This window comes from Taudactylus pleione, unplaced genomic scaffold (genome assembly GCF_031769625.1).
Source record: "Taudactylus pleione unplaced genomic scaffold, aTauple2 ptg000251l, whole genome shotgun sequence".
Taxonomy (NCBI): Eukaryota; Metazoa; Chordata; class Amphibia; order Anura; family Myobatrachidae; genus Taudactylus; species Taudactylus pleione.
Window position 1 is genome coordinate 3,625,202 of NW_028284653.1, and position 24,016 is coordinate 3,649,217.

The window sequence follows — 24,016 nt, forward strand, 5'->3', positions numbered from 1 at the left end:
CTTTCTTCTTAGTGTATCATTTTTTTTAATTACCTACAGATATTGCCATAAATAGCTCCCTCTGCTTATTTTTGGAATTCACTATTCAAATTATATTGTGTTTGCGGTCGTTGACAGTTTGCTAAAAACTATTGAAAATGGCCGCACAGCTAAAATAATTGCCCACCCCTGTTCTAGAGCAAAGGTTGTCATACTGTTGCTTCAAAGTTGCTGTATTACTTTTGTAACCTACATGTTCAACCAGGTGTGTATTGTACAAAGCTATAGGGGATGTGTCGCCTACAGAAAACCATACACACAAGTGTATGTGCATAAACAACCTTTGTAACCTATCGGCTCAATGTAATGGCCTCCAAGTTTCGATGTTGCAGGGTTTATGCGAGTCTCCCCATTTTTTTAAAGTGGTAGTCACTTTAAACTCTAAACCAAGCTGGGTTAGCCTTTAAAATTATTGCCTCTTTAAAAAAACGGGGAGACTAACATAAATCCCCGCAGCGTCTGAAACTCGGAGGCTATTACATTTAGCCCATCATGTATGTTAAAATCATTATAGTCTTTTTTTTTTTTTTTTTAATTCACATTTTAGACATTTGCATGACGACAGCTATTTTTGGGCAGATGTAATTTTCAGTGGTTTTTTTTTTACTTTTGGGCTGCAGCCCCCCCAGTAAAATTCCACCACTGATTAACGCATTTCAGCTAAGGTGCCGGTCGCCGGAAATCGCCCCCTCCCTCCCCGTTAAAGTCCTGCACTGCCCTCTGTATCTCCTATCTTTAGTGCAGGGCAGGCACAGCACTGGAAGCAGGAGACTGTCTTCCTGTGCAGACATGCCCTGTGAGGAGGAGTTTGCCGGGTGATGGTTTCCTACTGGAAGCCGTTACTGCTATTCATATACAGTGACAGGGCTGGCAGGCTTAAGGAGGAAAACTCCTCCCCCCCCTGGGACTGCCAGCCCAGAGTGCTATTAGCAGCAACAGCTTCCAGCAGGAAGCCATTCTGTGCTGAATCACTGGCCATAACAAGCTTCTAAGGGCTGCAGTCTGTGTAGCCCTAGAAGCTGTTTTACCACAGGTGTGCATGTGCAAGCTTTCAGTGACTCTGATTCAGCTGAAAGGTACTGTATGCAGTGCACCAAACAAGTGCTTGAAAAATTCTATCATCTACAAATCATCTGTTTTGTATTCTTTGTTAAGAAAACTGATTCAAAGTGGCTTAACAAAGAATAAAAGATTGTAGATTATATAATTTAACAAACACTTCTTTGGTGCATTGCATACCATTCAGCCGAAAGAGTCACTGAGAGCTACAGCTCCATGGTAAATCTACCACCTTCAGTAAAACCCCTAGTTCTCCAGGCTCCATTTCATCCACCAGTGCCAACGGGAACTATAGCTTAGGCAGCCCCCCTGACTGAAAAAGGTGGGAGCCGCCACTGGTAATTATTAATGAGTAGTAATGATTGGCATAGTACTACTTACAGGAGTATTCTCTTATTAGGTAACACTTCTCCAGAGCACACAAACTGACATCAAAGGCCCTCATTCAGAGCCGTACGCTCTGAGCAGAGCGCACGCTCTGAATGAGGGCCGGGCTCCATTTTCATGGAGCGTCCTCCTGGACGCTCGTATAGCTGTGGGTCACCACCCACAGGCTATACGAGCGTGCATTGTGATGGTCGCGATGGTCGAGACCATCGCGACCATCGAATTTGCGAGCCGGAGCCTGCGGTTGAGGTTTTCAACCACAAGCTCCGGAGTGATTTTGGCTCTATCAGAGCCAAAATCACTCCCACTGACATCACTAGTGATGTCAGTGGGCCGGCTTCTGACGGGAGGCGTTCCCGTGGGAACGCCCCCATCAGGGCGGCACGCCCCCGGCACGCCCACCAAAGGGGGCGTGCTGTCAATCAACATTGACAGCACGCCCCCTTTGATCGGACACAACGAGCGAAGGACTTTCCTTCGCTCGTCGCGTCTGGCGCATGCGCACGACGGAGCTCCCTCCGTCGTGCGCATGCTCAGTCCATAACATCGACCCACTTGCGAGCGGACAGCCGCTCGCGAGTGGGTCTGAATCAGGCCCAAAGTCTCTTAGCTACCAACACATTGGCTCTAAACGTCCCTATGATGTTAGTGTCATGGAGTCTTCACTCAACACTGAATAACTGAAAACCACACCAATAACTGATTTCAATAATACTTTGGGCTCTATTTACTACAATCCGCATATTGAATGCAGATTGTAGTGTGATATTATCGACTGAATTCGCATTGCGAATTCAGGCAATATCACAGGGATTTACTACAAATCCCTCGCAGGGACAGAGCTTGCGATAAAGATCTGTCCCTGCGAGTCCCCTCCGCACTCTAGTCATGATATTTTCGGAAAAAATACTGTGAGAAAGTGCCCGCAATGCGCCGACTGGCCACCGCTGCTACCCCCCCCCCCCCGGTGCTATGCCCCGTCCCCCGCGATCGCAGACCACCCGCAACACCCCCTCCCCCCGGGACCCCCCCTCCCTTAATTACACTTACCTGCATGATCCGGGCCTCCGGTGATGTCCTCCATGCCTCCGGTCAGGTGATATCCCATACTGCACTGGGACCCAATCACCTACTGACCGAGCCGCAGTGCAGCATGAGAGACCAGCTGACCGGAGGGGAGTCATCACCGGAGCCCCGACCACCGGTCCATGGAGTCAGGTAAGTTCATTTTTTTTTTTTACTATTTTTTTTTTTTTTTGCAGTGATTCAGCTTGCGGTCTGTTTAGACCACACAGCTGGTTACTGGTACCAGCTCCGGGCTCTGCTCTGCCTTTTAGAGCAGAGTTAGGAGTCTGGTAAATGGGGGAGACCCTGGATAACGCCAGGCTTTCTCCGGTATTTTTTTACAATTTATTTTTAGTAACTTTGGTCGGATCACATTTCCCATTACAATTATGGGAAATGCGATCTGCTTACTAAAAATAAGTGATACTTATTTTACGAATTTTACGAATTCTACTCCAATTGCCCTGTAATAACTATAGGTGATACTAAAATAATGTGAACAGGGTGTGAAAACACCCCTTTTCACTTTATTTTAGTCAAAATAATGTTAATAAATAGAGCCCTTTGTGTATTAAAGCAGAGAATACAGGAGTGGTTGTGCAGATTTATAGATTATTTTCTCAAGAATGGTATCTGATCAACTGCACATTGCAATTGGGCTTTTACTCCATCAGTTCTATTTTCCATATTATCATTTATGTGATATCACAATATTATGCAGTAATTTACATAGAACATTTAATCATTCACATTTATCTCTGCCCCACTGTAGCTTACAGTTTAAATTCATTACTGCACAAACATGGTCCATTTTATTAGTAGTCCGTTATCCTAGCAGTATATTTTTGGATTGTGGGAAGAAACATGGAAACATTTGGAGATGTGTTAAGTTAATTAACAGTGTACTACAGATACAACTTTTTGAGCATGTTCATATATTGATACACTTTAGAGCAGTGTTTTTCAACCAATGTGTCGCGGTACACTAGTGTGACGTGAGCAGTTGTCAAGTGTGCCACGGCGGTCAGCTCTGTGCACTTGTATTGTAGTGTGTTTTATTCCTGAGGATGCCAATGTAGTGTGTTTTATTCTTGTGGAGGCCAATGTGTGTGTATTTTTTTATGTAAGAGCCACATATGTATGTTTTTTCATTGGTCACTCACCATATCGCCGGATAGTGTGCCTTGGCAATTTTAAATGTTGTGTAGTGTGCCTCGAGTTGAAAAAGGTTGAAAATAACTGATCTAGAGAATGTGGTGTGTGTGTGTGTGTGTACAGTTCTAATAACTTTTTATTTTATTTTAGGTGATGGGGGCTTTGGGTCAGTTTATAGAGCTGTGTATAAAGACAAACCTGTAGCTGTAAAAATTTTCAACAAACATACTTCTCCAAGGCTCTTGAGACAGGTGAGAAAGTTTGCTAAATTTAATTATTGAAACATACCGGTTTTTTTTTTTCTTGGAATTATTTTCCCATAATTGATGCAATTTGTAAACAAATTATTTGTGAAGATTAACAGAGTAATCTGAATAAACCTTTAAACCCCAAAGTTGGGGCAAATTGTGAACTAAGGGCCTGATTCAGAGTTAGGAATAGAGTGAGCTATCTCTCTCAGCTGTGAACCTGAACAAACCATATTGCAATGCAAGGGGTGTAAATACATAAAAAATTTTTTTTACATATTATACATATTTTAAACTATACTATTATATACTATATTATATACTATTATACATATTATTAAATACATACTGGCTGCTTTTGCATGTAGCTCACAAATACTGCACAGTTTTATTATTAGTCTACAATTTAGATGTCCGTTTGGAAACACTCCTTCCAAATCTAAATCTCTCCGCACATTTTAAATCTGCCCCACCTGCAGTGCAGCATGGTTTCACCAAGATGATCAGTTGAGAGAGATATCTCTCTCTATTCCCACGTCTGAATCAGGCACTAAATGTCTCTGCTAGAATTAGTAACCTATTTGGCTGTGTTTTGTGTTGCATGTTTTATTGGTTGGGTGGAGTCTGCGTATGGCTTTAGAGCTTTTTGTTGTCAGTTAGTTCAGACTCTTTGCTACCGGATTTTGCAGGGAAGAACCAATTTGCTGTGCATGCATTGTCACATCTAGCATTTAACCGCATAGTGAATTGCTTTGTACAGAATTTCTCTTCTCATTCTGCTTAAAATTTTCCTTTGCTTTCAGAGTTTGTTTTCCACCCTATTGTCCTTTTCTCTTTTTTGCTGAATTTCTTTTGTATGTTTTCTTACCATCCTTACCTTGTATGGCAATGTCTCCACCTCACCACGGTACTGCTTGCTTTCAAGAAACGGCAGGACCAAGTGCAGGGCTCAAAACTATGCTTTGTGTAGTCACACCTCATCTGTGCCAGCGTGCAGTGCTGTATTTAAGTTTGTGGCTGAGAGCAGCTCTCTTCTCAAGCTGGTTGTGTGGGCGAGCTTCTACATCAGATTAGTGCAACGGTGACTGTAACGTGGCAGGGGGGCTCTTGAGGCGGCCCGAAGTCCTCATGTCTGCTTGTAGGGCACCGTCCTGTCTTGGTGTATTTTTGTAGTCTACTCTGTGTCTCTGGTCCCTCAGCAGTGGTTTATAGCTGCCTCTGTAAATCACAGATAGTGGAGTAATAAACTGTGTGTGCTACCCTCAGGAACTCACTTGAACAACCTTGATCTTCTCTCAACTCTTCTTGACCCAAAGTTCCAGTACTGACACACTCCAGGCAGGGAGGCAAAGACACCAAAGAACAATATTCATACAGTACTGCTACACATAAATTGGGGAAACCCTTGATTGTTAAGTCATGTTTTTTTTAATAATCAACTTCTGGCCATCGTTCATCTGCTAAAAGGAACTTAATGCAAGTTTTTTAACTTGTAGCTGGACACAGCCACAGGACCGATATTGAAAGAATGTAACGCTTTCTTAACAGTCATATTAAATAATTATATGTAAAAATAATTGTTTGTTAAAAGAAACATTAGATGCCTAAGAATTCAATAGATATTTCAAAATTGTTAAGCTATATAATATTCTGATCAATAAATACCTATAGCCATTAAAAGTCAATTATAAATAAGATGCGGTTCTCCAAGAATCTAGTTAGTAGAACCAAACACATTTACATTTGTAAGTTCGATCAGTTCGGTAGCGGGGTTGAGGTGGTGCGCATATGATCTTCTTTTCACTGCGCTTGATCATTGGATTCTGTAAACAAACCTGGGGCCGATTCAGACCCTGATGCTAAGCTGCGCATTCTCGCAGCCGTCAGGGGGTGGATATGTAAATGCCGCGATCGCACAGCCAGACTAAAGGACGCCAGAGTGAACGCTCGCCGATGTAATGACGCCCACTTTTCTTTCTTAGCACACGTCATCTCCAGGAAGTGTGATTATTCAGTAACATCGAGAGCTATCGAAGCTGCTTGCAGCCCTTAAGGTAGACCCTACCTCGCCGCAAGCACTGCGGTAACTGCAGGCTGAAATATAACCAGGTGACGTGTAAAATGACGCTGACATGCTAATTATGCACGCCCAAAGAATGCCGTTTTGACACTCAGACATGCCTGCGTTCATCCATCCACTCCCCCATTCTCCCGGACCTTCTCCTGTTACCACCCACAAACGGCACTATCTGTCACTCAAAGGAGCGGCCCATCTGCGGGCTTGGAGCGAGCACTTCCCCATCACACAGACTGGTTCACGTATGCAAATTTTGCCACATGCGCATATGGGCGACAATCACCCATAGCGAGCGAACGCGGCTTAGGGTCCGGGTCTGAATCAGCCCCCCTGTTCCTGTAGCATTAACTATCCTTCATGCAAACAAGACATAGTCGTGGGGAAGTATTATGCCTGATTTCTGCTGATTCGTATCTACTGAGTACTGTAATAGAGTTTACTTAAAAAGTGCTAATTGCAATGCAGATAAGTACAAAAATTGTCTTCTTTCTCTCACCCTCCTGCTCTACTCTCTGTCAGACACTGTGATTCTGCTACTCCCTGCAATGCCTTTGTCTCTTCCCTGTTCTTTATCTTTACTTTTGCTGCTGTCTCTTACTGCTTCTATTGCTTTCTTTCTTGATCTCTCCTGTCTGACACCACTGCTTCCTGCCTCACACTTTTCTTGAACAAACTTCCAATTACTTCCAACTGTCACTTGCCCTACAACCTTGATCTGCTTATGTGACGTTTCCTGACTTATTGAGCAGCTGCAGAGGCTGCTAGGAATTGTTGTCTGTGGTCAGTCTGTGCAATAGCATGTGTATACACTTTAGCATGATGCTCATTGCTCAGTGTCGGAAGTCTCAGGGCTGGTGCAAGGTGTCACGGCGCCCTAGATATAATTTTAGCCTACCACCCCTCAAATTCCCAGGTGCTTTCAGAGCCGGGCCTGGGGGAAGCGGGCATGGCCTATTCACAGAAGGCATGGCCAACCCTCTTAGGTTAAAAAAAATCTGTGAGCCCCGCAGCCTGGCGCAAAGCCGGGGGGATGCGACCCCGCCCAGTATTAGGAGGCTGCTGCTCAGCAGTCGCGAGCCGTCTCTCACGGCAGCCCAGCAAAAGGCATCGTATGTTCTGTACTTGAGCTTCCCCTCATCAGAGTATGATACATACTCCTTTTGAACTGGCACCACTATTTCAGCTGCTTTGACAAGTGTTTCAGATCGAACATTTGAAATCCGACATCTGAAAGTACTACTTTTTTTTTATTATTATTATGTTTTTTAATAAATTACCTTTCAGCCCATTCTCTAACTTAGGGCTACGGCCACTCGCTGTCATTGTCAGTTTTTCTGGTCATTAATTATCCCTTCGTTCTTAGCATAGCTTCCAAGGAGGGGTTGTCAGAAAAAGCATGCACAAAGGTCAATGCAGTGGTTGCCATTGCCTACTAGATCTTGCCGGTGTTCTGGTGAGTCATCCATTAATTTGTTTTCAAGATTTTCACCTATTTTCACAGTATTGAGGAGGGTAAATTCCTGTTTTTGGAGAACATTTATCAGAGTTTGAGGGAGATTGTATTGGTTAGGTATGTTAGGCAAAAACATAGAAAATTAATTCACAATGGGGCACACTATAAGGTACAATCTGTGAAATTAGAAAACTTTATTTATTACACTCGGATTGGGAACTAAAAGTGGCCTTGGAAAAATGTCTAGATGTGGCCTCACATGGGCGGCACCAAATCCACAGTAGGCAGAACTAACAACAAAGTAGGTTGGGTTAATACATCACTATACCTGGAGACATTAGTGAGAGGCTAAAGCAAAAAGTAATGGTAGGTGGAGTTACACCAACAAAAAGCGGAGCATGCCACAGTAACCGGCAGAGAGAGAGAGCCAATCAAATTCAGTCATATTTATATGGCAATTTACTGTATATAATAAAAGCTATTTTTTATTGCTGCTAAGGGTTACATCAAAATTTCACGCAGCACCACATTATTAAATAAGGCCCTTATTGCCTTATTTATCAACTAGTTTTATAATTCACAATGGGTGATAGATGCGTATGATAATGGTGCTCCAGCCAATCAGCTCCTAACTGTCATCTGTTTTAAAAAACGACAGTTGAGAGCTGATTGGTTGGAGCATCATTTATCATATGCAAGTTTTGTCACTCGTTGTGAATGATAAAACTCAATGATAAATAAGATCCTTAGGGGCCTATTCATAATGCCATAATTATCACTAGTGATAATTATGTTTTAAACTAGCTGCAAGTTTAAAAGATGTTTGGAGGCATTCATTATGCCTCCCTAATAAAAGTATCACTTCCGAAAAGCTGCTCTTTTTGCGGAGTCAGCTTTCAGATATGTGATATTTTTCTCCATGCAGCTGATGTATCCATAAGGATTACCTCACTGCTGCACGTCTCCCCTTCAACGCCACAGCTGCCAGTGTCCATCCCGGCCCCCCTTCCACCCACTGGCACTGGGGTCTGTCCCAGCCCCCCATCACTCCCGCTTCCACTGGTGTCCTCTCCCCCACAGTGGATGTCCTGGGCCCCCACCACTGCTGCTAGGCTGTTTTAACACTCCTCACCGACTGCTGCCGCCTGTGTCCGTCCCTACCCGCCCCCTTCCCCACGCGGCCGCTGGTGTCTGTTGCCCCCTCCAACCCCCGGCGCCGCCTGTGTCCGTCACCTATTTCCATCGCGACCACTGCAGGTGGTGCCTCACTCCACCGTCGTAGCTGCCGCCACACAAGCTTCCCCTGACTCCCCTGCAGCACAAGCTCCAGCCAACACCCGTACAGAAGAGCACAGGACTCAGGAGCCAGTGACAGCCAGAGACACCGGAGGTAAGTAACCAGCAGGTGGCACAACCTGCAGTAACCTGCAGTGCCCCGGAGCTCTCAGCTTTGGGGCTCAGCATTGCAGACACAGCAGGAATAGATCTGAATTGATCCATGTACTGTGGCTGCCATGTAAATCCTCACAGGCTGCCATCTCAGAGTGGTGGCATTCAGTAACACCATCAAGTTCCGAAAAAAAAAATGCTTTTTCTGAACTTGATAAATGGCCCTGACACTTATTTTTTACAAAAGTATGTGAAAATGTTCATTTTCACATGCTTTTGTGAAAAATAAGTGATGATGAATAGGCCCCTTAGTACATCTTTAAGATGTTGAGTATATTGTAATTTTACAGCAATGATTACATGAGACACACAAAGCAATTTTCATTATTCTAATTTATAAGTGTAAAGGTGCCCACACACATACCGATCTGCCCACGGTCAGCCGATGTGTACGATTTCCCTTGAAACTCTCCCCGGCAGCTCTGCACACGATCTCCACACGATATGTACACGATTTGGTGTCCAATCTTCAAACGATCTCTCCTGCAGTCAGACTTTTTACAGTGCATCGGGTCCTAGATTGTCAGATCTGCCCTACTGCACGGCAGATCTGAAGATGCGATATGCGACCAGCGGGGACTCGCATCGTGATCGTGAGTGGGGACTCACGATTTCCTCACGATTTGGCCATATTTTACACGATCTGTCGTTCCAATGTGTCGGAATCGGCCAGATCGTGTAAAATATCGCTATGTGTGTGGGCACCTTAAGAATTCTACAACCATTAACATGAGTAAGAATTCTACAACATTCCACAAAATGTTCCTAATGTGTGGAGCAACTACGCATACCCAATGGAAAATACTATCTAGCACGTGGGAAAACACTTTAAAAATAAAGAATGCATATTAAAAGGAGATGCTGCCAATATAGTATCCAGATGTAAGCCCGAAACGTCAATGTTACAATTTATACTATGCTGCTAATTTGAATAAATATTGCTCTTTTTGAAGACTGGTGAGTGCATCTCTTATCTTTGGATGGATAGATAGATAGATATACACACAAGAACAGGATTAGTTATTATTCTCACAATGATTCTAATGGTCCTTGAGCTTCAGTCCATCCTCAAAAAGCTTGTTTAGGAGTGTATGTACAGTCAGGTGCATAAATATTGGGACATTGACAGAATTTTCATATTTTGGCCTCTCTTCACCACCACAATGGCTTTGAAATGAAGCAAACAAGATGTGCTTTAACTGCAGACTTTCAGATTTAATTTGAGGGTAATTACATCCAAATCAGGTGAATGGTGTAGGAATTACAACGGTTTCTATATGTGCCTCCCATTTTTTAAAGGGCCAAAAGTAATGGGACAAACTAAACAAACCTAAATCTAACTTTCACTTTTTAATACTTTGTTGCAAATCCTTTGCAGGCAATTACAGCCTGAAGTCTGGAACGCATAGACATCACCAGACGCTGGGTTTCATACCTGATGATGCTCTGCCAGGCCTCTACTGCAAATGTCTTCAGTTCCTGCTTGTTCTTGGGGCATTTTCCCTTCAGTTTTGTCTTCATCAAAAGTGAAATGCATGCTCAATCAGATTCAGGTCAGGGGATTGGCTTGGCCATTGCATAACATTCCACTTTTTAGCCTTAAAAAACTTTGGTTGCTTTTGCAGTATGCTTCGGGTCTTTGTCCATCTGCACTGTGAAGCACCGTCCAATGAGTTCTGAAGCATTTGACTGAATATGAGCATATAACATTGCCCGAAACACTTCAGAATTCATTCTGCTGCTTTTATCAGCAGTCACATCATCAATAAATACAAGGGAACCAGTTCCATTGGCAGCCATACATGCCCACGCCATGACACTATCACCACCATGCTTCACTGATGAGGTGGTATGTTTTGGATCATGAGCAGTTCCTTTCCTTCTCCATACTCTTATCTTCCCATCACTCTGGTACAAGTTGATCTTTGTCTCATCTGTCCATAGGATGTTGTTCCAGAACTGTAATGGCTTTTTTAGATGTTGTTTGGCAAACTCTAATCTGGTCTTCCTGTTTTTGTGGCTCACCAATGGTTTACATCTTGTGGTGAACCCTCTATATTCACTCTTCTGAAGTCTTCTCTTGATTGTTGACTTTGACACATTTACACCTACCTCCTGGAGAGTGTTCTTGATTTGGCCAACTGTTGTGAAGGGGTTTTTGTTCACCAGGAAAATAATTCTTGTGTCATCCACCACAGTTGTGTTCCGTGGTCTTCCGGGTCTTTTGGTGTTGCTGAGCTCTCCGGTGCGTTCTTTTTTAAGAATGTTCCAAACAGTTGATTTGGCCACACCTAATGTTTTTGCTATCTCTCCGATGGGTTTGTTTTGATTTTTCAGCCTAATGATGGCTTGCTTAACTGATAGTGACAGCTCTTTGGATATCATATTGAGAGTCGACAGCAACTGATTCCAAATGCAAATGTCACACCTAGAATCAACTCCAGACCTTTGACCGGCTTAATTGATAATGAAATAATGAGGGAATAGCCCACACCTGTCCATGAAATAGCTTTTGAGTTGATAGTCCCATTACTTTTGGTCTCTTAAAAAGTGGGAGGCACATATAGAAACCGTTGTAATTCCTACACCGTTCACCTGATTTGGATGTAATTACCCTCAAATTAAATCTGAAAGTCTGCAGTTAAAGCACATCTTGTTTGTTTCATTTCAAAGCCATTGTGGTGGTGAATAGAGGCCAAAATATGAAAATTCTGTCAATGTCCCAATATTTATGCACCTGACTGTATGTATATATACATATATATATATATATATATATATATATATATATATACACACACACACAAAGACAGGATTTATAATTATTGGTATGTTTCTAATAATCTCCACTTTGCTTGCCCTTATCATATACATATATACTATATAAAAAATGCCTCTGTGCTCTCCACCATCACTATACCCTCGTACATGTTTTTAATCCCTGTTTAGGTCCTCAGCCTTAATGTATTTACTGTACAGTAGGACTTTTCTAATGCTTCTCCCTCTCTTCTGCTCCTCTGAGCACTGACAGTGGGATGACGTCATTAGTTGCCGGGTGCTTCTACCCCTGCAGTACAAGTTCTGCTCCAACTGCCCTTGGATAGGGGCCAGGATTTTTGAGCAGCAGGCAGGGGTTAAAGAGATTTACACCGGCAGCTAGCTGGGCAAATTAGGCACTGACTGTGTCCTTCACTTGGAAAGAAAGCAATGCATTGCTCTGCTCCCTCTGTTCTCACATGACTACGGGAGCTCTGTAGGACCATAATTGCTTTATTAGTGAAACACTGGCAGGGCATAGGCAGAACCCGGGTGCCGGTGATGGCTGCACTGTGCCCCCTAAGGTGTGGCGCCCATGTGCGGCTGCACTGGGCGGCCCTTGAGCTGAAGATCCAGTGCAGCTCTATCACTCTGGATGCAGGCTGTCATACTAAAAAAAAAGTCCTGCATGTGGCAATGACAGTGCTGCCTGAAAGTTCAAACAGCTGTGCTGTCCCATCTCCCGGCCAGCCCCGATTGTCAGGAAATTGTAACGAAGAGTAAAACAAGATTAAATACAGCAGGCAGCTGATGGAGGCCCTGGGAGTGCTTACCTTATTGCCGGACACTGACCCGCTCTCTCTCTGAGGTGCATGAAGTTACAGGTCTGTTGTCTCATGAGAGAACTGCTTCTACCCAGGCAGGCCACTCTACTTGGTATGACAGGCAGCCGGCAGGCCTGCCTGTCATGAAACTGCAGGAATGCTGGTCCGGTGATGTGCTAATGGGGGCAGGGCCACATGTGACAAGCGGCCCCACAGACCAATCGGCCCACCGGGAATCTTCCCGCTAAAGCTAATGGCCAATCCGCCCCTACACTCACCAAAGACAAACGAACATGGATCAAATATATGAAAAGCGGGATAAATAGACTTCTGAATTAATTGATCCAAAAGGCAAAAAAACATACATACTAGACATGGGTGGGAAAGAAGGGGTGAAAATAAGTGTGGGTGATGAAGAAAAAAATTAATAAACAAATTAACAGACAATTATTAAAATTAACCACAGCCACAATGTAACAATTCAAGTGAAAAAACACTAATAATTTAAGAATCTCTTTCATCAAGGCACATAAATAATCATATTTGAGGAGCAAAAAACATATCTATAATAAACAATATCAGTTATAATGAGGAAAATATTCTCATAAGTGCATGATGAAAAAACATATGCATAATGTAATTTAATGAGATTAATGTCTACGTAGTAAAAATACGAGCAATATGTTAGGTTAGGTGTGTTGTCATGTTCTGTTCTTTACATAGTTTTTGTGTCTGAAAGAACGGCTGTCTACTGGCCATCATTCTGCATTGTACACTGGGTAGACTGATCATCCTACCGGAGTCGGTGGCATCACCCTGCTGGGTGGGTCTTGCACATGTTATTGGAATGGAAGTCCGATAACTATCACTTCTTGTTGCTGACAGGGCTGTTGGCCCTTGCAAATCAAGACAAGCAGTTTCACTGATAGCTGGACATTCCTTCTTTTGCCACCGTACGATTTTCTTTTCAATAAAGCTGACAGATTTTTAATGACACTTTACATCTTGTGCTTTTAAGATCAGTCTTGAGCCGCTACTGCATCTAATATACGAGATAAAAAATGCGGAAAGATTAAGTGGTTCATGCAGAGTTTAAACTCATTTGTGTCTAAAAGACTTAAAATACATTTCTTAAAGAAAGCACAGTTACATGTACATGTTTATGTGTGTCTCAACATAGTATGTTAAATTAGTAAAGTGTGTGATACACTTTCAATCCTATTATGAAGCATTTAACATGTTCATCATAATGAACATTGTAATAACGTAGAATTTTTTTTTTTTTTAAATAGTCAGCAAAAGTATCTAAAATTTATCCTAAAAGGGGTAAGCTATGACAGACTATAATATAATACACAAAAAACTTTCTAACCCTTGGCACTGCACCCCAAGGCAGCAGAAAAGAATGTACAGTAAGTCACCAACTTATATGCAAGAATACAGAAATATAAACAATCTTACAGTTCAGTGCAATGAGTTGTTCCAACACTGTTAAGATTTCCAGATGTTTTCAATATTGAAGTCCATATATGAAAAAAGAAACATCAAAAAGGGAAAAAGGTGTTGTAATAATGTTCAGAGCAAATGGTTCAAACCCCTTGTGTGAATACTCATAGAATACGGTGAAGAAGTCCACCTCCAAGAAAATCTTTAAGATGTCCAAGCCCCCATCAAAAGCACCCCAAACGTGAGTGGTGCATCATTCAGTATGTGCTTACATGTATGCTTACTGGTGTAGTATGGACATATAGCGGTTTCTTTAGGTCCTCATCTGATACATCCAATGGGGATCCTAAGAAACAATAGACATATGACCCAAGAAATCCAAAAGAATGTAAAGTAATCACAATGGTAGCTAGTACCATAGAGAATTTACTTATAAAATATGCTGAACACATGCATACCCTATATAAACTCCAACATGTGAATCCACTGCGGAAGATGGATCCTGGGTATACCACTATAGTGGCAATGTGGGTCACAAAGGGCATGTGGAGTTCTAAAAATGACACTATCAACGCGTTTTGACGCTCTGCGGCCTCTTTTTCAAGAAGAGTGTCTAATGTAGCTAAAATCAAAGTATGATTTGTTTCAATAATAACATGGAAATTGATCAGAAATGTATTACTATGCAGGATAAGAGCTTTCCTACTCACCAAAACGGGGACACGTATTTCACACAGCCGCCATCTTGTGTTTACAAACAGTGGATTCCATAAGGTTTCCCTGTTCTTTATATCCTGTATGGAGTAAATTAGACCTCCAATCCGTGTTCCCGCCACGTAACCAGCGGTCATACTAACTGCGTCATCATAGTGCTCCATGTGTTTGACACGGTAATGGTCTGACGACCGACGTGGGAGCCTATCCGTATGTGGTGCACAACCCGACTCATCCGCATGTGCCACACTAGAATAACATGTGTGCAGCGCACGGTGGAGGTCACGTGTTCTTACCTCAAGTCAGCTTCTAATGTCCATAGCAACTATACTGGGATCCGTAAATAGCCGGATTAGGAGATGCAATGACATCTATGGTGATATGCCAGAATTACCTGACTCAGGTGTTGAAGTGGATTCAGTGGAGACCGGCTTGACTAGAACCATGGTTGAGGTATATAGCTCTATTTGCAAAAGAATTGTATAGCAGTGAGAACTGCCTTTGGTGATAAATGACAGAAACAGGAAACTTGTAAGGTTAGAGTGGAACCAGTAGAAGACTTGGAGGAACCGGACCGGGACCGGCAGGGAGACTTGCTGAACTGGAGAGGATATCAGTAGGTGACTTGGAGGAACCAGACTGGGACCGGCAGGAAGATTAGCTGAATAGACTGAAGGAAAGTGTCTTCCAATAATCGCTGAACCTGGAAAAGAAACTGTAGACTTGAAACTTAAGTGAACTGGTACTGGATTTCTGACAGGAGTAACTAGGTTTGAACTTGAAGGATTTGGAACTTGATTCTGGACTGTAAGAATGTGGATCGGACTGAAGAACTTGGACTTGGACTCCAGACTGGAGTAACGAGGACTGATTTGGTGAACTTGGAACTTGCTCCGGACTGGAGTAGTGTGAATTGACTTGGAATATCACTCCGGACTGGCGTATCGTGGAATGGACTTCGAATATCACTCCGGACTGGAGTATTGTGGAATAGACTTGGAATATCACTCCGGACTGGAGTAAAGAGGACTGGGTAACTTTGAACTTGAAACCTGGATCTGACTCCGGACTGGAGTAGAGTGGAATGGGGAACTTGGATCTGACTCCGGACTGGAGTAGAGTGGAACTTGTAACTTAGAACTGACTCCGCACTGGAGTAGCTTGGAATGACCTTGTAACTTGGAACTGACTCCGCACTGGAGTAGCGTGGAATAACCGTGTAAGTTGGAAGCAAAGGTTTCACACTAGGAACTCAGGAACACAGATCATGCTGCAGCAGGACCTCTGGATGCTCCAGGTATATTCGTGTAGCAGGATTACTGATAAAGCTAGTCTGGGAACCAGCAGGATTTCCGGATGCACCAGGTATAGCTATCGGCCGGATTGCTGAATGAACTGATCAGGAACCAGCAGGATTTCCGGACGCGCAATCAGCAGGAGCCTGGAATACACTTTTACAAGGACGAAGCACAAACAATACACCACGAGAAGTAACGAGATGTTCAGGCCCAGAATGCTATCAGAGGAGGATGTATATACCCTGGGTCTGGCAGGAATTGGTGGATACGGTTAGGTGGTCTTGTAGTAGCACTGAGTGGTGAAGGGCACAACATGCAGAGGGAGTTATCATCTCTGCAGTGCTGGGAGTCAGACCTACACCTGCGATTCCAATCAAGGCTAGCAGTGTTCACAGACAGAGGAGGGCCCAGGTGAACAATCACTGGAAAGGAGAGCACAGTCCAAATGCATACACAGAAGTGCTGCAGCCAGCACGATCTAGAGCAGATCTCCCAGGCGAATTACACATACAGATCCATGGGACAGCTGACAGGGATAAGTCTCAAGGCAAAAGGTGAAAAACTAGCCAGGGTTGTGACAACATAGTAATAGGAGAAAATATATAATCATAGTATACTCATATTCATAATAAAAAAGTATACACATGTTCATAATAACAGTAAAAAGTCATAAGAAGAACATAATTCCAAACACATTTATAAAAACCACTTAATTTCGAAATCACAATTTAACCCTGTGGGTTTCAATGTGTGTAGCTCATATATGTAGCACATTTCAGTTTTAGCAAGTCTGATATCCCTATCTTTAGCACGCCAGTTGTCTTTCACCCATGCAATTCCACAACAATTTTTTAAGCCCTTAACTGAGCTATCGTGTTTCTCCTTGAAATGTAAAGAGAGAGGATGATTCTTGCAACCTTTACTAATGTTACGCACATGTTCCGCCCATCTTATTTTCACCTGACGCTTGATTTTACCAATACCATTCACCGTATTCTATGAGTATTCACGCAAAGGGGTGTGAACCATTTGCTCTGAACATTATTACACCATCTTTTCCCATTTTTGATGTTTTCAGTATTGAAGTCCATATATGAAAAAAGAAACATCTGGAGATCTTAACAGTGTTGGAACAACTCATAGCACTGAACTGTAAGATCGTTCTTATTTCTGTATGACAGGCTATAACAAGAAAACCTCAGTGAGGTCCCCTGTCATAATGTCAGTCAGGCCATGTTTGAACAGTACAAGACTGAGTTATCAGTTGGAATGGAATGCCCCCTTAAAAAAAAAACAAAAAAAAAACAACAAAGCAGCCACCTGCTAAAGCTCTGCAGCTCTTGCCAACACCTGTGCGTTGTTATCCGGGGCCTTCAGATATCTGTAGTGCACCAGGAGAAAACTATTGGTAAATATAAAAACCAACGTGCTAATATCTTTCATTAAAATTCCTACACAACATTTTTTTACCCATTAATTATACACCAAGGATATGTGGCAGTAATGAAAGGCTGAGCAGCCACTAACCGGTACAGTGACTGTTAGGAAATTTGCTCTGAATATCACGTTCTGCTTAGGCTTCACATGGGGTGTCTTTATTGATAAATGTTATTTGTAATAAATTTTTTCTTATTTTTTTTATAACACTGTAAAGGTCTGTGCTGATGATCATTAGCTCAGATCATTTCACCAGATCTCCAAGAGCTGCTAGAACAGCCTTTATGTATACACTGTCTGTTCTGACCTGCCGCTTCCGTCTTCTATGGCATTTCTCTATGGTGAACAAGTTGCAGGTGTAAGATTTGTCTGAAACTTCACATGTGCATATGCATTTTTATGTGCTTGCATAGTATGGAAATATTTTACGCTAAACAGATGAACATATATCTAATTCAGAATGAGCGTCTAGATGAGCATATGGGTAAACAAGGTGGAAAATACTGTGTTTGTAGTATAATTCTCTTTCCACACTTGTCTACTGTCATTTACTACCACCACACGTTGCTACTATTAAAACTTGAACAGAATGTTCCATTTTAAAACAGTTTAAGTTTCACCTTAGGAGACCTCTTAAACAAAATATTAAACAAATGTGTGATGCACATTACTATTTTGTAATTTTTCATTATTTCACAGGAACTGACAGTTCTTAGTCACCTCCATCATCCAAGTTTGGTGTGTTTGCTGGCAGCTGGTGTCCGTCCTAGGATGCTAGTGATGGAACTTGCTTCGAAGGGTTCTCTTGACCATCTGCTTCAGCAAGACAGTAATAGTCTGACCCGAACTCTTCAGCACAGAATAGCTCTGCATGTGGCTGATGGACTGAGGTAAAAATCCAACATTGTAATAAAAGTTTGGGGTTAATGTTACAATACATCTATGTTAAGTTGAATATGTAGATTGATGATCAGGCATTTCATGTTCTATTCAATCTACTTTCCACATACAAAGTACTTGTTTCTTTTTGTATAATTTTAAATAGCAAATATTAGCTGCATTTAAAAAAAGAAAAAATGGTGTGGGCTCTCCCCAGATTAATGAACAGCCCTATGTCTTTAAGCCTAGGTTGGTAGTGAAAACATTAGAGGAACAAAGAGCATGGGGTCCCCCGATTTCTAAATGTTTTCTTTACCAACACTAGGCTGGTGGAACCATAGAAGTCCCCTCACCATCATTCCACCAGCCCTAGGCCATTTGGCACTAGAGATGGTTTCCCCAGGGGGCTACCAAAACATGCTGCCACTTAGAGAAACACAAGTGCAAGCAAACCCTGGCAGACATAGCTTGCTGCCACCTGTAGCATAACTGTAAAGGACAAATTTCTAGGAAATCCTAACGCGAATGATTGGTCACTCATGAACACACTAATAGGAATGAATGGGGGCCTCTCTGATTGGTCAGTGCATAGCAGCTGCCACGTTCTGACCAGACAGAGTGGCTCTATTCCCATGGGGGATGCCGCAAGTGATCTAGGTAAGATGAAGATGGAGTTACTTATGGAGAAAGGAGAGGCGTCCCCTCTTCTCTGTGTAGTGTGATAGGAGCACTGGAGAAGTTAGGGATGGCGTGTATATGTCTCCCAGATTCCTGTAATGTGTTTTTTAACCCCCAGGAAAAGTTTGTTTTACAAGCAGATCTGAGTGTCTGCTTTTGTTAAAAGCCGGAGAATGGGTCCTGGGGGTGTGGATGTGAGAGAGAAGGGAGGGCTCCATCCACAGGGCCGTTTCAGGTGTTAGGCCTTTCAGCCTGGGAGCAGGCTAATTAGGGATTACACCTGGAAGTGGCTCAATATAGCTGTGTAAGAGTTTAGATGCAGTGTCTCACACACCCTGGGGAGAACAGACACAGAGGTTTATTCAGAGACACTGTGACCTTTTGAAAGTGCTGTGTTTGTGGTGAGGGTAGTAGCCTGTGCCACTTGTAGAGAGGAAATTACCTGTCTAATCAGTGCCCAGCCGGGCTAGGAGTTATTTTATGCTTGGTTTATTTGTCTATTGGTGTTGCACAATAAAAACTGGTGCCGACCAGCTTGCACGCAAACCCACGATTGGAGTGCTGTTTCCTGGCTGCTGTGTGTAAGGAGGTGTCCACCTACCCCAGGAGAGGGACCCCTACTCCGATCATATCACAGTAGGTATTGTACTGTTTGAGAGTAAAGTTGTCCGTAGACTGCACAGTGTATTTACAGCATGTGGGAGGATCAGACAGGTTTGATAAACAAACCAAATTATCCAGCCATTTTCAGGCTGTGAACAATTGTTGTTAATGTCCATACACTGAATGATCGCTTAGAACAGTTCCATCTGCTGGTTTGATTATCGTTCAGTTCATGGCCAGCTTTAGCCTGCTGACATTTCTGTATGTATTTTGCAACTACAACCGACGTGCACACATTTATAAAGTTGTTTCTGTAAATTGCAATTATGGTGTTTTTTTATGAGAGTAAATTTAATTTACTGAGGTATTTCATTGTTATGCTTTGTTCTACCAAAGGTATCTTCATTCATCAATGATCATCTACAGGGATTTGAAACCCCACAACGTTCTGCTATTTACTTTATATCCAAACTCTGCAGTCATTGCCAAGATTGCAGACTATGGTATTGCTCAGTACTGCTGCAGGATGGGGATCAAAACATCAGAAGGCACTCCTGGTAATAAATGTCATTGTTCTGAACTAGCATTATGAGTAAAGTTGTATATATTGAAATAAACATGTATGCGGTATACGGAGATCTGGATAAATTATAATATAGTCTTTCTCAATCTGCTATGTGTATGTGTGTTGGAGGTACGGTGTGTGTGGCAGCTGCTGAAAAATGACTTGCATTCAACATATTGTATGTAAAGTGTATATTATTAGTGTGGTGTTATTGTTTTAGGATTTCGAGCACCTGAAGTTGCAAGGGGAAATGTTATTTACAACCAGCAGGCTGATGTCTATTCATTTGGATTATTGCTGTATGATATCCTGACAGCTGGAGCTAGGATGGTAGAAGGACTGAAATTTCCAAATGAATTTGATGAATTGGCTATCAATGGAAAATTGCCTGGTAATTTTGGAGGATTTGTAATATTTCAAGTGTTTATTACTGCATATCACCTGGAAATATTGCATAATGGAATTATTTTTATTCCTAGGCATGAAAATGTGAAACTTTATACAGTATTTGCTTCTTTTTCTTTTAAACATGATACTGTTCCCATCCATTAAGAATTTAAAGCTCTCCATGCAGAGGATAATTATTACATTAAAATTAGATTTTAACACCAGATCTTCGGTTGCAGCCTTATTTCAACGATCATGGGTTTATCCAATACATTATTGTACTCCTAATTAATAATTATGTTAATTAGTAAAACCCATTATACTCTGTAGAGGAGGCCTCAGTGACAACCATCTAAAGTTAATAATAGTTATTTAATGAGCTGGAACCATAATAATGTTAGCATGAACATGTTTACCATGTACAGGTATTGATTCTATAATTCATAATGGTTTGGAGATTGTGGTTTCTGTATTAAGAGTTATTTATTTTTTAGTTATAGTTTGAGGACTGTGCTTAAAATATGCTAAATTACATTTTAAATTACCCATTTGTTTTTATACTCTGTTCATGGCTTTTCCTCATTTAATTATTAAGGCTCTTCTATAGCAACTGTTTGGAGGAACACATTGTGGTTCTACAGCCTTGGCCAAAATTTATGTGCTCTCCCTCAGCATTGTGATGCGCGTCCTCCCATATGTCCAGCTGGTGGGCGCCCTCCCGATGACGTCTCCCAGTGTGAGCCCGTAACCAAGGTTACCAATGCTAAATACGAAGGCAGTGCTTCAACCTGGGTATATTCACTTAGGTTATGCACATCAAGCAGTGTGCAATATGCATGAAATATTTTAGACATTGAATCAAAAAAGATATATATAAAATATAATACAATAGCACGTAATAGTTTACAAGCAAATTCTCAAACTTGGTCCGGCTATCCAAGTAGGACCCAGCCGCCATTATCAGCTGAGGGAGAGCCGCTGGTTAGAGCCGCCAGTATCAGCTGTGTATGAGATTCAGTGCTCCCGTACTGACAGTCGCTAATATCAGCCACGAGAAATAGCTGCGGGTGGGAGCCGCCAATATCAGCTGTGAGCGAAAACCAGCGCTCTCGTACTGACAGCTGCGGGTGAGAGCCCCTAGCATCAGCTGTGAGGGAGAGCTGCGGGTGAGAGCCGCCAGCACCAGCTGTGAATGAGAACCACAAGCGCACAGGAGTAAGTGATTGGAGATTGGGGCAGACTACGGGTGAGAGCCAAACTCTGCATTACATCTGTGTACCACCCTGGTGTGTACAGGTACCATAGGATTTCTCCAGGGTCAACACTTCTCTGTTTCTAATATACTGCGCTTAGATTGTGGGGTCCCCGCAGGTCCGGTAAGCATTCCCGTTTTGTGTATGTTCAGATGCTATATCGTGGAATTTATATTAAGTTTCTTTTTTGAAGAGACTGCAATTTTTTAAAGACATTATAAGCATTTTACTATTTTTTTTGTGGTTTGGCAGCTTGTTTTTTTATTAAAGATTACTTTTATTGAATAACAACAGCTCTGGAGAGTTTACCTTTTGGCTAACAGAACTATTGGATTTATAAGACATTCGTTGTTTGGCAGTTTATTCTCTTCATCAAAAATTATCTTCTATGGAAGGACTACTAGAATTGTTAGATCTATAGACACTTTTTTGAGAAGCAAAGAAGGTGCCGGTGTCAGGTGCAGCAGCAGCCAGGAGCGCTCCATTAGATATTGTAACTATATATCTACCAGAGTGCCCATGCTGTCCCCTTTGCACAGCCGAAAGATCACATGGACAACCGGGTGCGTGTGTGTTGTTCACCTGGGGAATAGATGGCACTAGGATGCATTATGGGAAGAAGATAAGCTAGCGGAGGCAATGTGATGCTTCGGGCAATGTTTTGCTGAGAAACCTTGGGTCCTGGCATTCATGTTGATGTTATTTTGACACGTGCCACCTAACTGTACATGGTTGCAGACTAAGTACACCCCTTTATGGCAACAACAATCTCCGATGGCAGTGGCCTCTTTCAGCAGGATAATGTTCCCTGGCACAGTGCAATAGTTGTTCAGGAGGCCCCACCTTGCAACTTACAGGACTTAAAGGATCAGCTGATAACATTTTGGTGCCAGATACTATAGGGCACCTTCTTCAGAGGTCTTGTGGAGTTCATACCTTGGTATATTAATTACTGACCTATCATCAAGCCGGGTGGTCTCCTAAGATCCTGACTGCTGCAGTTGGAACAACACACACAGTTGCAGTCTAAGGGAGACCAAGCCGCACAGCAGCTGTAAATCAGCTGGGTCCCGGCTGCAGCGGTACCCAGATTGTGAGGTGAACAATCAGCATAAGGCTGAGTAACTATGCGGATGTTATATTTATATAGTCACATTTTTTATTAAAAGTTACAATTGCTTCTATTTACCAAGTGACTTTTAGTGACTGTTACGTGTGGTTGCTATTTGGATATGTATTAAGCCGGCAAAACTCTGGTATAAAAAGGGATTGTAAAATTTCTGCCAGCATTACATCTAAGGAGAAAGTTGAACTGCACATTATAGCCATTCCGTTATTAGCGCCAAAGTTTTTTCTGTATTGTATAGTGCCCGTGTGTCAAATTGTCTTAAAAAACTTCAACAGTGGTCATATTGGCAGAAGCTGACTCTTCCGATCAGGAAGCTGTAAGTTCTGAGATGCCACAGCCCTCAAATGCAATGATCTGTAGTCTGTCATTACCAGCTGTACTGAGAGGAATAAACAAAGTAATAACTTGAATATTTTTATTCCAGTTTGATTCCTGATTAGTTCTTATTGGACTTAATTTTCAGCCATGATGGATGTTGGGATGAATGGCAATTTTGTAGACATTGGGGGGGAATTCAATTAGCAGCGGTTAATTACCTTGCACTAATTGATCCCCTGGGGGCTATTCAATTAGCTCCACTTAACAGGAATCTCTTTCGGGTCTCATGAAACCCGAAAATAAATCCCCGAAAAGTGTGCTGTTATCGGGGGATAACAGGCACTTAACGCCCGAATCCATTAACTTATCACAGATTCCAGGGGCTAACGCCCGTTAACCCGTTCATTTAAAGTGCATTAACACAGACATCGGGAGAAAAAGGGTGTCTAATTGAATAGTCTGTGGCGCTAAAGCCCCAGATTACCTCTCTTTTCTCGCCCGATAATTTATCAGGGCTAATTGAATTACCCACATTGTATGCTTAACAAATGTATATATGTAAATGTAATTGTTAGTATTAAGGAAGACGTGGAGTGTACAGTTTTGTAAACAGGTCCAGGCTACTCCATGAAATTGAGCGTCTGATATAATAATTGATTGAATTATTAAGAGATTCTTAACTTTTCATCTGTTTCTTATTACTTTGGGAATGCCTTGGTTGGCTACACAAAACCGGTGCTAGAATAGTTACTGACACAATCTAAAAAATTATCTGACCTTTGTGATACCAAAAGTC

The 24,016-nt window shown here is 42.3% G+C and overlaps 1 protein-coding gene across 1 annotated transcript in view; it reads left to right on the forward strand.

The window, feature by feature from the left end:
* Nucleotides 1–24,016, forward strand: part of LRRK2 (leucine rich repeat kinase 2) — a 247,136-nt gene that overhangs the window by 180,854 nt on the left and 42,266 nt on the right. Inside the window, exons 40-43 of the mRNA XM_088480191.1 lie at nucleotides 3,856–3,956; nucleotides 18,108–18,298; nucleotides 19,965–20,125; nucleotides 20,354–20,524. Coding sequence (XP_088336317.1) covers nucleotides 3,856–3,956; nucleotides 18,108–18,298; nucleotides 19,965–20,125; nucleotides 20,354–20,524 — 624 coding nt within the window. The remainder of the gene's footprint in view (nucleotides 1–3,855; nucleotides 3,957–18,107; nucleotides 18,299–19,964; nucleotides 20,126–20,353; nucleotides 20,525–24,016) is intronic.